The sequence below is a fragment of the Anomalospiza imberbis genome, chromosome 12 (genome assembly GCF_031753505.1).
Source record: "Anomalospiza imberbis isolate Cuckoo-Finch-1a 21T00152 chromosome 12, ASM3175350v1, whole genome shotgun sequence".
NCBI classification, from domain to species: domain Eukaryota; kingdom Metazoa; phylum Chordata; class Aves; order Passeriformes; family Viduidae; genus Anomalospiza; species Anomalospiza imberbis.
In genome coordinates this window covers 2,189,637-2,207,923 of record NC_089692.1, presented here as the reverse complement: position 1 = coordinate 2,207,923, position 18,287 = coordinate 2,189,637, and the positions used below count along the sequence as shown (strand labels likewise).

At 44.1% G+C, this 18,287-nt stretch overlaps 1 protein-coding gene across 2 annotated transcripts in view; it reads right to left on the bottom strand.

The window, feature by feature from the left end:
* Positions 1 to 18,287, bottom strand: part of GARRE1 (granule associated Rac and RHOG effector 1) — a 64,427-nt gene that overhangs the window by 23,257 nt on the left and 22,883 nt on the right. For both annotated transcript variants that reach the window (XM_068202473.1, XM_068202474.1), the window contains exons 2-3: positions 10,943 to 12,271; positions 2,051 to 2,257 (exon numbers count right to left, since the gene is read on the bottom strand). In XM_068202473.1, coding sequence (XP_068058574.1) covers positions 2,051 to 2,257; positions 10,943 to 11,437 — 702 coding nt within the window. In that variant the 5' untranslated portion in view covers positions 11,438 to 12,271. The remainder of the gene's footprint in view (positions 1 to 2,050; positions 2,258 to 10,942; positions 12,272 to 18,287) is intronic.

Here is an 18,287-nt window from a genome sequence, read left to right as displayed (position 1 = left end):
ATTGTTTGCTGTTACTATTTCAGCTCCCTGTCAGGAGCAGGGATCCTGTTACACAGCCCACACCATGGCTGTGGTTACCTGAGGAAGAACTCATAACTCCAACATAAACAGAAAATATGTTAAATCATGTCTACAAGCACGCCTGTGCTCATAGGACGATACAATTCATAAAGTTATGGGTGATCACTGAGGTGCAATTTGAGAAGTGCCACACAATACTAAAACCAAGTTAGCACAGCAAGAAAATAGCTATGTGTAGTATGATTTTGAAAAACAAGAAATAAACCAAATATCTACTTTTAGCTGTAAAATCCTACATCATTGAGCAGGGTAAAGCAAATAGATGTGAGTTATTTTCCAGTCTAGGAAGGAGTCTTGCTCTAAAGCAGGATGTCCAAACTGTGGGCTACAGCCAATGGACAGACAGAGGCTCACCTCACAGACAGAATTACTGCATTTCCCAAAGTAAACCTTAAAGAGCAAAACCAGTTTTGAGCTACTGACAAAGTATCACCTTAAACTTCACTCTGAAGCAGCACTGTTCTCCTGCCAGAGAGGCTGATTTTATAGGAAAACAGTGGATTGCCTTCCACTCCAAAGGAAAAAATTGGCAAATATTTCAGTATTTCACATCCCCCTTCTAATAGAATTATTTACATTAGTCTATCTACAATTATGAGAGAGATTTTATTTGTTTAGAAACCACATATTTTTATTATGCTATCTTGATACCCTACACAAATACTCCAAATCAGTAATTTCAGTCAATCAAAAATTGAGAAGTTTCTTCTATTGTTATTTTGGAACTATGAAGAATCTGTATTTTATCTCTCTCCTCCCCATGTATGTTTAATACAGGATTTGATTAGTACAATACTTGTACAAAACTATTTTGAAATATAGGTTTTGGATTTCTGAAAAACAGAAATAGGTGAAGTGGGTTGCTCAAAAGGTGAAAAGTTAAGGTCCTTGATTCTGTGAAGCAAAGTTTAATTTTAACCACAGTTTAAACAAATTTGATAGCAATTGCAGGGCATTTCTAGAAACTGTAGTAGTTTTAGGAAGTATATTACACATAAAATTAGCTGCTTTTATGCCAAAAAAGTACAGCTATACCAGGATTGGACCTGTTACAGTTATCTGTAATACACCTAAAGCACTCCCAAATCCCTATTTTATCCAGTGAAATAAATTTATACTGCAGTAAAAATCACAAATAATCCCTCCACATCCATGTATTCATTTGGTTCCCAGTACCTTGCAGATGTTAGTGATAAATGGAGACCCTGACAGGATTTCTAGTCAGGATGACTAAGCCGTGTGGGCCAAATGAGACTGCACAAGCACATGATCCAAGTCATCTGAATTTAGGGAAAACACACACTCTGTGCCTGAATCCATTCTGACCTATCAGTCTCCAGGCTCCAATAGTGCCAGGGAAAGCAGAAAATCTCATAAAACTGAATGTCTTTATAAAGTACTGGTTTTGGCTGGCAAAGTAAGGATTCCACAGATGACAGGTGTTTGTGAAAGTACAGGTCCAGAGAGTGGCACATTTAAGTAACACGGGTCACATTTCAACAATGAATGGATCAAGCAACATCAAGCTTAAGAGCATGAAGACAGAAGTGTTAAAAATTAACATACAGATTTTAAAGTATAGAATAGAACTTGTGCTCAAAATTTGAGAGAAATAGACATTATCTAGATTATTTTTCATCAAAATTTTGCTCTGTTTTCACAAAGACTTGTTGATGTTTTTATTTTTAATTCCCTCTGTTTGCCCTATTTGATAAACACAAAAATCTGTTTGCACTGCCTGTGTGCTCCTTATGTACAACCCTATCACAAAGAAAACTTTACACAGGGCAAAGATAGTGCAATCATCACATGAGTAAAATGAGTTTTAGTGTCTGAAACCAACTGTGCCACACTCCCCCCTTCAAATGCAGCTTGTCTTTAAAATCAGGTATTTTCCTCCTTTCATAGGACACCCAGACTGACTTTAAGTTTCACTAAATCTACTTTGCTTACAGCAAGACCTCCATACCTCTGCTGCTCCTCTCCATGATCTTATTGCATCTTCCAGCTCATTTGTGGGGCTTATGTTTGAGGTTCCAGTCCCACTAACGTTCTTCCTCTCCTGAGCTACAGCTTCAGCAAAGCAGGAGTGTGCCACTGGCTGGACTTTCTGCAACGCTTGTGACAGGAACTGGAAGTGGACCTGCATCACTGTCAAGAAACATCGCCCGAGTACCTGTGGGAGACAAACACACCAGTTTCAAGCACATAGAAGAGCCCATGGAAGTTTCCCTTCATCCTTTTTTTTGGTGTTTGGAGTAAGGAACTACGTTAAAACCTGATTTTTTACATTAAAATAATGCTTCAGATTGTAAGAAATATAAAATTTACTTAAAATAATAAGTATCTAAGTGAGCATTAGTTTATAGGAATGAAGGGGACACCAGAGTAATTCTGAGTCATTTCTAGTTCTACACTCAAGTTCCCACTACTGGATGGATGAAAAGCTTGGCAAAATCAAGCACAAAATGGGAATAGCATATTATCAATCACAAGGGCTAAGACAACACCAAAACCCACCCGCACAAAGACCTGGCTGAATTTCTAACAAAAACCCAAAACATGAATAATATAAAAACATTAACACAAAATGTAGGAGTTGGCCAGCAGTTCACCCTTCAGGCAGAGTGGCTACGGGCAGGCAGTGGGCATCAAGAACCTTTGGCCCCATGACCCCACACATGGTGGCCAAAGCTGAAATGTCCAGTTGGCCCCGTGTGACAGAAATGCCTTTGGAACAGTGCACTGCAATGGCTCCTGCCACGCTCCCTCAGCAGTGCCTGTGGGACACTGCAATGGCTCCTGCCACGCTCCCTCACGAGTGCCTGTGGGACACTGCAATGGCTCCTGCCACGCTCCCTCAGCAGTGCCTGTGGGACACTGCGATGGCTCCTGCCACGCTCCCTCAGCAGTGCCTGTGGGACACTGCGATGGCTCCTGCCACGCTCCCTCAGCAGTGCCTGTGGGACACTGCTATGGCTCCTGCCACGCTCCCTCACGAGTGCCTGTGGGACACTGCAATGGCTCCTGCCACGCTCCCTCAGCAGTGCCTGTGGGACACTGCAATGGCTCCTGCCACGCTCCCTCAGCAGTGCCTGTGGGACACTGCGATGGCTCCTGCCACGCTCCCTCAGCAGTGCCTGTGGGACACTGCAATGGCTCCTGCCACGCTCCCTCAGCAGGGCCTGTGGGACACTGCAATGGCTCCTGCCACGCTCCCTCAGCAGTGCCTGTGGGACACTGCGATGGCTCCTGCCACGCTCCCTCAGCAGTGCCTGTGGGACACTGCGATGGCTCCTGCCACGCTCCCTCAGCAGTGCCTGTGGGACACTGCGATGGCTCCTGCCACGCTCCCTCAGCAGTGCCTGTGGGACACTGCAATGGCTCCTGCCACGCTCCCTCAGCAGTGCCTGTGGGACACTGCAATGGCTCCTGCCACGCTCCCTCACGAGTGCCTGTGGGACACTGCAATGGCTCCTGCCACGCTCCCTCAGCAGTGCCTGTGGGACACTGCAATGGCTCCTGCCACGCTCCCTCAGCAGTGCCTGTGGGACACTGCAATGGCTCCTGCCACGCTCCCTCAGCAGTGCCTGTGGGACACTGCGATGGCTCCTGCCACGCTCCCTCAGCAGTGCCTGTGGGACACTGCAATGGCTCCTGCCACGCTCCCTCAGCAGTGCCTGTGGGACACTGCAATGGCTCCTGCCACGCTCCCTCAGCAGTGCCTGTGGGACACTGCAATGGCTCCTGCCACGCTCCCTCAGCAGTGCCTGTGGGACACTGCAATGGCTCCTGCCACGCTCCCTCAGCAGTGCCTGTGGGACACTGCAATGGCTCCTGCCACGCTCCCTCAGCAGTGCCTGTGGGACACTGCGATGGCTCCTGCCACGCTCCCTCAGCAGTGCCTGTGGGACACTGCGATGGCTCCTGCCACGCTCCCTCAGCAGGGCCGCAGCAGGGCAGGGCGCCGGGGCTCCCGAGCTGAGGGCAGCAATGCCAGCCTGCGTGCCCTGCCCCTCACTGTGCCCAGGGACTCTCGGCCATCTCAGGCGCCGCAGCGCAGCAGAGCTGCTGTGCCACAGGGCGCTGGGGCAGGAACAGCAGTGCCCGCACCCAGGGACACCCTGCGGAGACAAGGCTCCCGGGCATCGCGCTCCCTGGGCAGGAAAAAGCTGACAAGTGTAAAACTAGAGAGCTGCAGAGAAAGGAGGATTCTCCACATCACTGCAGAAAGTATTTCAAAGCTATTCAAAGTGTTTCTTTTATGGAGTTTATCATACAAAGCGCTTTAAAATGTGTATTTGACTTTGATTTATTAAAAAAGATTCAACTTGAATTCCATTCCAGGAATAATTCATAAAATACACAGATAATGTACAAAGCCATCATGCCTCAGAGCCGTTAAATCATCTGCCTTATTTTCAGCTACATTCTTCTGGAATAAAACTATTCCCACACAATGTATCTTCCTGGCAGAACTCCCGTCACACCAACAGTTATATGCATTTACTATCTACTTCACAAGAGCCAGTGGTGGCAATGCTTTTTTCCACTGCATCCAGACTCCTTTTGACATTCCATTCTGGTTCAATCACTTCCCTTCTTTGTACAAGGCATAAAATTAAACATTTTTGCTACTTTGACTGACCTCTGAAAGTGCAGCTTGCCTTATTAAAAAAAAAACAAAACAGTAAGCAAATGATAAAATGAAGAAAACTCCAACTTTCCTGGGTACAAGATTAGAAAGATTTACAAGAAAACTGCAGGAAGAGGCAACTGGTGATCTGAATTATTTCAGTGCAGGAAGAATGCAGTTCTCAGGGGAAGATGAAACTAGCACTCATTAGGAATTTCAAGCTGATTAAATTTCAAAGAATATTTAAGGTACAAAGGTTGAAGCTTCCCCAGCCTGGGAATAATGCTCAAAATAAACAAATGATTTAGGTTTTAAGTGGCAGCACACAACATTCCTACTTATAACTTACAACGTTAAGCAGTGAAGATAAATAGTAACATCTGCCTTACTGAACTTTTATTTTGTTTGAAAAAAATCCATCTCAGCCTTCCTCCAAAATGGGTAAGGATGGTTTAAACTGCTTCACTATCAAAGTGGTGGAGGATTTTGGCACGGTTCAATACTCGCTTTGGATAGATGGTAGATGCCAAACTCATTTTAAAGCTTTAAAGAGCTCACTTGGTGAGATTTTCTGCCAAGGAGCCCCAACTTTGCCTTATCTGACGTCCCCCAGCAGGGCTGGGCACCGACCCCAGTGCAGAGCAGACAGGGAACGTCTGCTGCACATCCCTGAGCAGCAGCAGCACGTGGATGCAGCTTTCCACAGTCAGACACCAACCACCGTGTCCTTTCCAAGTGTGTTTGCCCTGCTTTCCCATGCACAAGTGTGTGACTCTCCTCCTTCAGACCACAATAAACACAAACCCTACAAACTGTGCAGGAATCAAAGCTGAACTGGAATCACCTCAGGTGTCAACCAGTGAGATTTCCTTGGGAGTCGTGATGTTTCCTTCATTTCTTAGATTCATTTATATTGCATAATAAGGTCTTCAGCTTCCAAACTGTTTGTCCCACAGAACACAGCTCTACCACATTGACTTCCCTGACCTCTATCAGGCAGGACAGCTGTTTGTCTCAGCAGAGCTTTACCTGAAGGAATCTCTCTTTTCCTGCTCAGGCAGTTGGAAGCAATGGGATTTTTGGTTGGAAGCAATGGGATTTTTGGTTGGAAGCAATGGGATTTTTGGTTGGAAGCAATGGGATTTTTGGTTGGAAGCAATGGGATTTTTGGTTCCCTACCAATGGGAGCACCAGGTGAGATGTAGTGGAGGTTACTCTGTCCCACTTTATTCTCCTAATGGGGGCACACGATCAACTTTGGAATATTCCACTGGACAAAGTGTACACAAAATTGCCAGTTTTCACTGCTAAACAGGGATGCCATAAAAATTGCCTGGCAAGAAAATCTTGTACAACAGATTCCTTAAAAGAGAACACTACCAGTAATAAAGTCAGCAAATAGCAAGTGTCAGTCTTCCACACTTGACACAAACACTGGCTTGCAGCTCTTCAAGAGCTATTTTATGCAGTAGAACTTTCTTCTTTTTTCCCCCTTTTTTTGGCTATTTCCTTAAACAAGCACAATGCTCAAAAAGCCAAACACCACAACAGAATTATTCTGTGGTTTCCCTTAACAGCCTCCTTGGTGGCACAGCCTGGCTGCCACTGAACCGGTGTGCCCCATTATGAGCCAGCAACCTTCCTGTATATTTACAGAAGTAAGCAGAGTATTATTCATTTTTACTACCTAGCAGTTCCCCACAGTCCCAAAGAGCGATCTCATGAACAGAACACCTCAGTCCTGCCCATGGGCTGGAATCACCTGCAGGCTGAACTAGATTCCAGCAGGAGCTGCAAGACTTGGGAAACCCAACAGACTCATTTCTTCCAGCAGTGACCCTAAAAGCCACTCATGATAATCTGATCTTGACCGCTACTGAAGTGGTCACTATCATTTAGCAGAAAAACAATTAAGTGTGAAGCATTTTCAAAATAAAAAGCAGCAATTAAAATGTAAGACAAAATATTTTTTTGCTACTAACAGTTCCTCAACACAGAAGAGTCTGGAGCCAATCCCTGAAAATCCCAGGAAAGAATAATTTAAAAAATAGTTAAATTTGGCTTTACAATGTTGCCAAGGAAAGCCTACATTTAATATTTACTCAGACATTTTTGTCTCACAAGATTCTTGTTCAAAAAATCCTAGGCTATTTTATACACATAAAAGCCAAAAATTATCTCAATTTAATACAAAACAGAGCATCCAAGAATATATCTGGTGCCCATCTATGCTTCCCTCTTGTACAGGAAGGCAGCATTGACATTCCTCTCACTACTACCACTTGTAAATCAGTACACAAGCCCTGTGTAACTAAAAGTAATTCTTCGTATTTTGCAGTACTGAGGCTTCTGCAACGCTTCACAAGAGATGGGGAAAAATACTTACTTTTACCAGTTTTACTCCTCCTTATGGATTTGCTTTAATGCTTTTATTAACAGAAATACAGAGTCACTGCATTCCCTCAGCTGACAAACAGAGATGGAAAACACCCTCTCATTTATCCTGATTTCCAAGCTGTTCCTCACCCATACAGGCACAGAATACCCAAGAATTCAAAGGTGTTTGAAAGAGGAAAAGAAAAAGAAGAAAATAAAAATCAGCATTTGCATTTCTGAAATTAAGAAACCTTGGGAAACTCCATCTGTCACCACACTTTGATCAAGAGAAGTGACTTTCTTACACGAGCTGGCAGACAGCTCTGAACTAGCAAGCTTTGCTCTAAGTAACAATAAATAAAGTAAAAACCTCATCCCGTGGTGCTATAGTCCAGGGTTCACAACAGTTTCCAGCCCAAATTCAAGTCAGGAATGTTCACCAAAACGTAAGTTTTCCTGATACTGCCTCTCTAAGGGGCAGAGCCCACTACAGTAGATAAAGACTTGTAGCACCTGAGAAAAGCCACAGCTCTCTGCTTGATTCCTAAAGCAAAACCTGCTCTGCTTAGACTTCTCATTCCTCCCCAAAACTACAGCCTGTGCTAAGCAAGGTTTAGGAAAATTGCCTTTTCCTTAGCTGGGCTCATGCACAGAAAGCCTCATTCTCATGTCCTTCTCATGAATTTGGGGTTCTGCCCCACTGCGCCCTGAATTACAACTCACCTCCCCCTGTTTCTGTGCCACCAGCCTCCAGCCCCCAATTAGAGCCCCTGCAGAGCCATTCTGAGGGTCCTGCTGAGCCTCTCAGCTCCTGTTGAGCTGCCACTCGGGTGTTTCACCACCTCTCAATTCTCCCTCAGAGCTTGGAGCTCTTTCAGCCACCCACTAGAGAAGCTGACAAAGCAACTTCAGATACACCTGTGCTCCCCTCCTGGTATTTTCCAGGGGAACAATTCCACTGCCTCACACTCTTCCCCCATCACTTCCCTGTTCAGTAAACTCTGATGAAGTCAGACAAGCCCTTTATGTTTTTCTGCTTACATTGTGAGTTTTTTAATCCTGCTGGCAGTTTTATGAAATGTTAACTTCTCTATCTACCAGGGGGAAAAAGCAACCACTTTTTAAATTGAAATTTCAGCATCAACAGCTCAGTCTTCAAATCCCAAAAAAGCACAATGGGAGAGGATCTCACCAGGTCACCCCTCTGCAAGGAGAAACTTCACCTAGGTCAGTTTTGCTAGATGCAGGTTTAACCTGTTCTGTCAGCTCTGCTCCCTACCCTTTGCAGCAATCCACATCAGTGCTCCACTAACATTACAAAGGATTTCCACTGCATCCAGTGTGAATCTTTCCTTCTGAAACTTAAGTTCCTTGCTCTACCTTACATGGACATGAACAGACACTGACATGTTCTGGCAGCTTCTCACATACCTGAGCAATTTTGATTCTCCTTCTCAGCCTCCTCTTCTGTAGAGTCCATCTTTTCAATCTGTCTCTGATGTCCTATTTCCTGGATGTCTGACTACTCTCGCTACACTCCTTTGGCTCCCTATTTCTCCAAGTGCACCAGCAGTGCTGTGCATGTGCACTGCTGGGTTTAAGGCCATAATAACCTGCAAAGAGTTCAGTGCTCAGTTCATGGTTCCTGAAGGTTAGGGGTGTGTTAAATACATGGTAAATGTCCCTTTGCACAACAGCAACAGCACTGATTTATTCTTTCCAACTGCATAACACTGACTCTTCCCCAACACACAACTCCCATGAGCCCTAGGACCGTTCTCCAGAAGTGCTGCCCAGTGGGCTCCACTCCTGAGGCTGAAAAAGTCTATTTAAATATTGCAACATTCAGTTTTCCCCTCCGAATTCCATCCCAACTGGAAAAATCATTTGTCCAAGATTATTTTTAGTTCAGCAGGTCTCCCGGCATACTTATATCCTGTGCTTTCAAGTCACCTACAAACAAATATATTCCTGTACTGGCCTCTGCCAAGGTCCATTTCAACAGTGAGCAGCTGCTGCTCCCTGGGCACAACCACCCAACCCCTCTGCCTGCAGAATTCACTCATCCACAGTCCTGAGTGACCCACAGAACAACCACGGGAGTCGCTGTCAAACCCCTACATTCTGCTGCTGCTTCAGCCAAAGCAGAACACAACACTGGTCTCACTATACAGAAGTGCCCATACATCTCACATACTGACTTTTTCAAAGCCACGTGCAAGATGCAGTTTTAATTATGAAAAGATAGCAGAAAAGTGCAATAAGAAGTGCTGGGACAGCCCAAGAGGGGCAGGCAGGAAAGGCCAGGAGCAGCTGCTCTGCTGGCATTCTGCACACTCTTGCTCCCAGCACGGAGCTGCCAGGGCAGGGGAGGGAGCACTGCAGGTGCACACAGAGCCCAGAACAAGGGTCAGGCCTGGCCAGGTAAAGCTGGGACCAAAGCAAGTTTATGTGCCTTTAAGCTGGCAGGATGTGCACCCACCTGACACAAACACTGCTTTGCTCTGCTCCTCAGCTCCCTGCTGAGCAAACCCTCCCTGCGCAGAGCAGGGCAGAGCCAGCACCCACCTCTGCCTGCCCACGTGACAAAAGCAGCTCTACAGATGGCTCCAACACTTGGAAGGACAGCGTTTCCAAATCCACAAAAACCCCTAGAAGACATCCAGTGCTTCATATGTTTTTGCTTTTTTTAATTCAGAAAGTCTTTCAGCACATCTATTATAAAGATTGATTAATTACATAAACTCACTCTTTCTTATATACATTGCTATAGCTTTAGCTAGAGTGATGTTATTGGATTGTCATTAAAAATATCAGCCTACAGAAGACATTTATGGCAAATATATAGCCCATCTTACTTCATTCTATACCAAGTATACAACCCTGAGAACTGTAGTACACAACTGCAGGGAGAGCTGTGACTGACAACCTGCATCCTCCCTAAGGACTCCATCTGGAAGTGGTGCAGTTAGAGAAAGCAGATAATGCCTGACAGGCACAAGCATTCACTCTTACAAAGCTACCTGAAATCTGAATCAAAACCAACAGAACTTAAAAGCAGGTTTTCCATTCAGGATGTAGTTCTGAAGGAATAACTCTGAAGACTGCTGCAAAGTGAAGAAATATGTCAAAACACAAGGAACTAGTTAAAACTCCAGGGATTTATCTGTGACTATCACTTAACACTGCCTGCTAGGTAACACATCTACTACAGGAGAAATACCCAGACCTTCCCAGGCAGGTGTGGCGGGAAGCTAGGGATCCTCTCTGAATCCTGAATCTTGGGCACTCCCTGCCAGCATATGAACATTGTAGCAAAGTCATGACAAATTTTTACAGCATTAGCTTCTCACACAGTATGTTATTTTCCTCTCACAACAGCTCAAAAAGACAAAAATGTTCTAAAGAATTATAAAATCACTCTTTAGCCAACTAATACGTAGTTTTACTGAAACGCTGATGACAATATGCTACTCCCATGTGCTCAGGTTTCCCCTCAGAATGGATAATACCAAGGAAAGTGTAGGCTGATTTAAAACATGATGGCATAACATTTTTAGAAACGTTAGCTAACAAACCAGAAAACGATTTAAAACTTTTGTCTAGTTGGTTCTTCTACAGGAATACCTACTAAATACCTAATTTAACATAGATGGAGGTCAGATCTTGCAAATGACTTAGTACTTTCTTAGTACATAAATGAAGAGTTTCTTTTCCCACCAGCATTACCCACAAATACACAGCAAGGTGGACAAAACTACAGGAGTAGAAGGGATTTTCAAGAGAAATCCAGTTAAGAAGGAATGACACAAATTCACGTGCAAAACAGTATCCTCCAAGGAAACTTACCTCAATGTCTTGTAGGCTGAACTCTTTTTGATCTTTGAAGTTCGCAGCTCCTGCACTCAGTTCCATCAGCATTTTTGCTATTTCTGGTTTTATTGCTGCTGTGAGTCGACTCGCCGCTTCCATGACATGTTCCTGCACGTCTTTCAGTTGCATAGCTGCCTTAGAGTAGTGCGAGTTCCTGAACACGCTGCTGAAAAGGTCTGTGAGGAAAGTGCTCGTACGGCAAAACACGTTGAGTGCATCCAGGTATTTGGAGATTCCCTGCTGGATGTCTGCGATCGGAGTCGTGTGGGAGGCGGGGTGGGAGCAGCCGCCCGCAGCAGCCGGGGACACCAGGGGGGTGCTGGGGGTGGCCGATGCCAGCGGGGCGCTCAGGGTCCTGCCCAGCTCGGGCAGTTGATACTGCTGGTGTTGCTGCACTTTCTGCTTGGACCCGCCAAGCAAAAAGCGCCGCTTATAGTCCATTTTGCTTTCTTGTGCACTGCAGCAATACATAAGTGAGTGCTTGTCCAGAGAGTTCTTGAGTTAACAATCACTTGTCAAATTCCTTCCTCGGGTATCTATGTACAGTAACAGTGCAGGACTGTGTACATAGGTTTCACAAAAGGCATTTCAGAAAGGCAAGCGTCTGTATAATCTGTATCAGCAGTGGGAACGGCAGCAGATTTGCTGACTCTGTGTTTTCAGTGTTCAGTGCAGCCCTGCTGCAGTTATAAACTGTACTCAAAAAGCAAGCCCAAGGATCTTAATAATGCTCTGTCTCTTGTGTGGTATCCCCTCCGCAGGCAGAAAAGCCAACTGGAGCAGAGAAGTGATCGCTTACAAGTTCTTCACGAGCGTAACGTTGTCCATTGCTGTTGCATCTACAAAAGTTAATTCTGTCAATGCAAATAATAGTTTTAGAAGCAATACCTTAATACAATTCTCCCATTAGTAGGTATCAGGAAAAGTGGAGCAAACCACCGATCAACAGCGATTAGAAAAGCAGTGCAGAGGCTCTTTCCTTGAAAAAGCAAATCCTTATGTCAGCAGATCAAATATCTTCAAATGTCTTGACAGATCCAGTCTGCCAACTCAGTTTACTTGTAGTGTCTCTTCTTAATATTGGAGGGGGGAAATATCTGGACTGCTTACAGAAGACTTTGCAAGTATAAGCTATTAAAAACTAGAGTGTTTGTTATTGCAAGCCTTCTTCCCCTTTCCCTGTTTGTTGAGGTAGTTGTTTCCGTTGTAACTTTAAGAAGTGGTGCTTCCAGACTGCGTTTGCCCTCAATTGCAGACTCAGAACAAAAATGCACAAATGTATTTGTAAGGCCTCTAGGTCATTTCCTGTGAAGGGGAAAAAAAGAAATGTTATACATCAGAGAACAATGAGAAGGTTTAAAAATTTAACTCCTGCAGCGTCTCGGTTCACATTTCTGGGCACACACTGTCAACAACACCCAAGATCCAAAGGGGGAGAGACCTGCACTGAGTTTAAAAGGCTGTTAGAAGCCAGTGTCAACTTGTTGCTAAACTCAACACTGTTGGATATTTTCTTGTTAATTCTTTCATTGTAGGCTGTCAAACTTCAGAGTCTGGTTAATCCCCAGTGCAAGTCTTGCACAGTTAAGAACAGTGAAAGGTTATTACTGCAGAGCTCAAGGGGAGTTGATCACATTTTCTAATCTCATCCTTTAAAAATAATTAAAAAATGAAACCAATTGAAACTTTTTTCATGCATCATAATTTATTGTAGAACTCTCCCATTCATTTTAATAGTTTACTAATCAACAGATAGAGGTCCCTAGTTTTTTATTTAGTACAACAATAGACAAATCTGCCTAATCCTACCTGAGATTAGCTGAGAAATACAACATTCATATCCCATTCCAGTGGGATGGGCAGGCAGCATCTCTCATACACAAGGTGGTATACGAGGCACAACTGCCTAAGAACCTGATTGGGCTAAATAACACTCTCAGCACACATCAAAGTAGGGAGGAAATAAAACTTCTGTATTGTCCTGCTCCCACAGGCACACACCCTGGTGCAGCTGGAGAGCCAAGAGCTCCTTGAAGGCATCTGCAGGAAGGTGAACAGAGCCTGAGCAGTGGGAAAGGGACGAGATGGAGCACGAGGTGTTCAATACCAGACACTCATCAAACAGTGTCAGGACAATATCAGAAGGCTACAACTCCTGCCATCAGTTTGCCCAGTCCTAGCACCAGTCACACTTCAGGCCACTCTCTGCCTCTCCTACACACACTCCACTTGATTCTATCAAACAAGGACATCCTTTCTTTACTGCAGCAATTGCAATGTCAAAGGCACTTGGAAGAATAAGCCAGGAACCCCTTTCATTTAACAACAAAATGTTCCTTTAGCTATTATATTTGAGCAATGAAATCTGTAGCAATATTGTGAGAATGGTTGGGGAACAAAGATTTTATTTTCAGTCAAAATTTCTTCTTTCCATCTGTCTGAACACACACAATATTCATTCATTCCCATTTTGGCACATATGTAGGATACAAGCATCCCACAGATAAAGAAGACAGCAAGACACAGCAGGACAAAACATCCAGAGCTGGGTAGTCTCACTCCCACTAAAACACAGGACACAAGTTTTTCAGGAAATCATTGCTGCAGATGGTTCTGCTTCAGAGATCTAGAGCAAATATTCTTTCGTATTGGCACTCTAAAACCTAAAACTCAAAGAAACTCCCATATGCATTTCAGCATCCTTAAAGTACTCCAAGCTGACTACTTACCTCTCTAACGACTTCTCTCAATATTCACACTGAATATGTCAAATCACAAAAACTCATTAAAACCATAATTTTTTAGGAAGTCTTGATGCCACATGCATAGCTGAAAGTAATTTTCTCCTTGTTTTACAAGTTATGGTGTCTTACAGTGGAGAGCATGATTAAATTGGTTTCCTTGATTGATTACAAATGTAGATGGAACGAGAAAGTTGGTTAATTTAAATGCAACATTTAAGTAAATTAGTGATTGTTTTTCCTAAGTAGACATGAAATTTCTCATTGCAGAGGAACTTAAGAAATTATCATTAAAGAAAAAACTAAGAAAGAGCGGTTTTCAAGCTCTAGGGTACTGATTCAGATGAGATTATCAGAGATGCACCTCAGCTCAGTGCTTGTGATTACACACAGAGCCTTTCAGGATCAAACACACTGAACTCATTGTTTGGAATTGTCAGATATTTAGCCAATACATAAACCTGCTGCATCCTAAAAGAACACAAATGCAATGAATAGGAAAAAAATTGGTGGCTTCATATTTTCTACAGTTATAAGCAAAAATGAAAAATCATTGTGTTTTACTTCTAGACAATTTTGTAGTCAAACTTGCAGTTCCTTACCCAATTCTTCAGCTTCAAAATTCCCTTGTAATAAAACCTACAGAGAAGCTTAAAGAGGACAGCTTCTATCTTCAGCTGATATTTATTCAAAGAGAGGAAAGCTGCACGCCTCAACACCAGACAAGTGTCTGAATACTATGTCTGAAACTCTATAATGAGCTCTCTGACATGCTACATAGAAAATAAACATTCCTCCTTTTGCATCTTTTCCTGAAAAAGTGAAGCACAGAAGGTTCCCACGCTCTCCCTTCCCTTCCCTTCCCCACTGCTTTTGGTGCATGCACTGTATGTGAGGGCTCCACACTGAACAGCAGACTCCAGGCCAATCCACCTCTGGCCACTTTAGGGGGAAAAAAGCAACCAAGGGTTTCCTTCTAGTGATACAAGAACAGCATGCTATCACCAAAAATATAAACCTTAAGCTTATATTTAATTTTGTGGAAAACAGAAATACTCATAGAAACCAAGTGAAGGAATTACCAAAAAAGTTACCATACCACACAAAAAGGTGTTTTAGTCCTTTCTTTATGTAATCTAATCCAAAACAGTGCTGTTCAGGTACTATTAAAGACTGTAATAGAACTAATATATAATAGAAACCCAGCTCCACACTGAACACTACCCTGCTTGGCAAAACACCACTGGAAAAGCTCAGCATGCTGTTTGCATTCTTACTTCAAGGAGTTAATGCCAAAGTTAAGGAACTGCGATGAGTTTGGACTGTTTGAACTTCCAGAGAATCAGACAGCTGCACAAGCTCCTCTAAAAATGATCACACTTGCATAGAGGAAACAGAAATTGCAGGAAAATGAGTGCAAATGCAAATCTGTTCACTACTTTTTTTAAATGTAGCATCCAAATATTTTTGCTTAGATACTTCCCAGAAAAATGTTTTTTCCTAACTTCACCAGTCACAAGAGATACGAATAAACAGGGAAGACTTTGAGACAAGTGGAATTTGGTAACCCCAGTTTGTTTAGGACCAGCATGAGGAGTCCAATCCCCCATCTGTCCTGTTTGGGATTACCCTGCTAGAAGAGAAGGCAACTTTTTCCCTGAATCAACACAAGAAATTGAGCAGAGGAAGCAGTGCTTGAAAAGAGGTTCCAACCTCAACTTTAAAAACTGGCAAAAGTTTGCCTTCAGTTGGTGTTCTTTATGGATTCTGTTGTCCTTCCAGAGAATATACAATAAAACACAGAAAAGTAAGATAGTCCAAAACATTTGAGCTAATTTTTTTAATGTAACACTTCATGCTATTTCATGCTGGTTTTAATTAGATGAGATACAGATTCCAAATCTCAGGATGAACTTAACACCACACCCACCATTTATGTAAAACAAACTAAATCCAATTAATGTTCATAAAAAAGCTAACTCCAAAAGAAACAACCCAGAGCAGCCAGATTGCTTACCCAGGAAAAGCCTGAACAAACAAACCCACTGCGAGGCCAACAGGCCAGGAAACTGCCAGAGCCAAGGGCCTCCTGTCAAAAACACACAGAAGTCTCTCTGACATTTAGTGATACAAATGTGGTGCAAATCTGGAAGTCACTCCACGAGGAAAGGTGTCGTTCCACCTTCCACAGTTTCCTGCCACTAACATGTACATCCCATCCATCACCTGGCCAGGCCACCCCGTGTCCAAATGCGAATAATACCTTAAACCAAAGATATTCTAAATGGTCCTCAACACCTGCACAGCAAACTGGGAGCAGGAGGGCAAGGGAAGCCTGTACGCCATTTCCTGAGAGTAATGAGCGCGGGACTCCAGGACGGTTTGGATGGATGAGAGATCTCTGAAGTCAGGTCTTAGAAAATGTGGTTTATTAAAAGGGGGAAAGGCCCTGCTTGGAGTTGCCAGGCGCGACTTGTGGCAGGCCCAGGGAGAGAGGGAGAGAGAGAGAGAGAGAGAGCGAGGGTTCCAGGTGAGGGTCCCAGGGGAAGGTCCAAGAGAGGAAGGTCCAAGAGAGAGGTCCAAGAGAGCGTCCGGTCCCTCGGGCACACCTTATCAGGGGGCTTCAAGGTGGGCTGGAACAGGACTTGGGCCAGTGGGGTCACAGATACCTGATACTTCAGGGGAGGGTCACAGGTGTGGGATGAACCAGACATTGGGGGTGAGACAGAGCATTCCATTTGACCTTTGGACCTATCTGCAGGTAAAGGGCGCTGTTTAATCAGAAGGGGGATTGCTTTCAACCTGGCTATACTATTGTTTTCTAGTTATTCGGTAGTCAAGGTTTGTTATTTCAAATCTAGCTCTCATCTCAATGTCTGGATTTTCCAAATCTTTTGCCAGGCAATCATATTTATAAGGTTTTCCTATTTCATCTTCCCCAACACTGAGGACTGCTCAGTGTCCCTCTGTCCCCACCACAGTTGGCTCAGGGCTACAAGAGTGACCAGGCAACAACAATTCACGTGTGGGCATCCAGCTGCAAACATCCTGGCCGAAGGACGTGGGGCACAGAGCTGCAGCCCAGGATGTCACCTGCAGCACCACGCTGGCCAGGAGGGCAGGGACAACAGCCAGGCCTTCAGGAGGCAGCACAGTGAGTCCTGACTGTGGAAGCTTCAGCCCAGCAGTGTGGTTTGAAAGCACGGGCATTACTGAGCCAGGAGAAACGGGAAGGAGTCCCAGGTGGGAGCCTGGCAGAGGGCGGCACCAGCGTGCCCAGGGGAGTCACAGCCAGCCTGCATCCCCAGGGAACAGCCAGGGCTGTGCAGGAGCAACAGGTCCCTTCCTCTCCTCCTTTCACACGGGTCACTAAGCAGAGATAACAATGCAAGAGGAAGAGAGCAGATGGTGGAAACTCCTCCAAGTAAACTTTTCAGGAGCCTCATAAATAATCAGGTTAAAAAACCAGTCAGGTATCCCCAACTACTTTTTGGGAGGTATTTTAAGACAGACACCACGTTTTTAACTGGGAGTTGATTAATTTTACACTCTCCCAAACTGAAGATGGATTACATGTACAAAACGTATCTATTCAAAAACACTAGAAATTGGAATCCACAGACCAGGGATTCAATATAAAGAACAGCTCTAATTTCAGCAACAAATCTCAACCTAATTAATTAAATTCTGACTTTGACTACAACTTCTCCGCTACTGTCATCAATACACCACATCTATTAATATTAAAATTGCCACAGGAATGGTACCTGTCTAATATATTCAATCCACCCATGAAGAGCAAACACATCAAATGAAATGTATGTGGGCTTTTAAGATTTGTTTTCATTTTCAAATGCTGTTTTGAACATAAAACTTTTCAGAATAATACAAGAGCTGAAACTACATTTCAAAAATTAAACTTCTCAGTCAACAAGAAGAGCCACCTTCAAGTAATGCTGACTGGCAGAAGCTGTGTGTCCACGTCTGACATCAATCAAGTTGCTCTGCACCTGGAATTTCTTACCAACACATCATAAATACTTAAAGCATGCAAATGCTTTTATAGAAGTTGACAAGTATTCATTATCTTCACTAGCAGGGCAAACGAGGCTTAGGGTTTTTCCAGACTCACTGGATGGCAGCTGGCAGGATGCAGGCACAGCACGAGCCCCAGCAGCCCAGGAACGTCAGCAGGGACAGGACTCTCCCCACCCAACCCCGACTGCTGCTGGGCTGGAGCTACAGATCCACGATGGAAAACCAGCATTGCTTTCCAAGGCTTTCTACTGGGGTGGGCTGCAGCCTCCAGGACACCCAGGCACCTCCCGGATGGGTTTTTTAGTTTGGGCTTTTTTTGTCACCCAGGTTGTAAAAATGTCCTATTAGAGGAGGATGGAGGAAAGTCAGAAATACACCATTATACTAAAATCCTTTTAGTTCTTGTTAGCTCATGAATTGCTCATTGGGATTCCTTTTTGGCTGCTTGCCCAGAACAGTTGGAGGAAAAAAAACAAATCAAAGCAAAAAAAGTAGTCAAGTGAATCCCTAGTGAATCCATGAAGCTCCTGTTGGATACATCC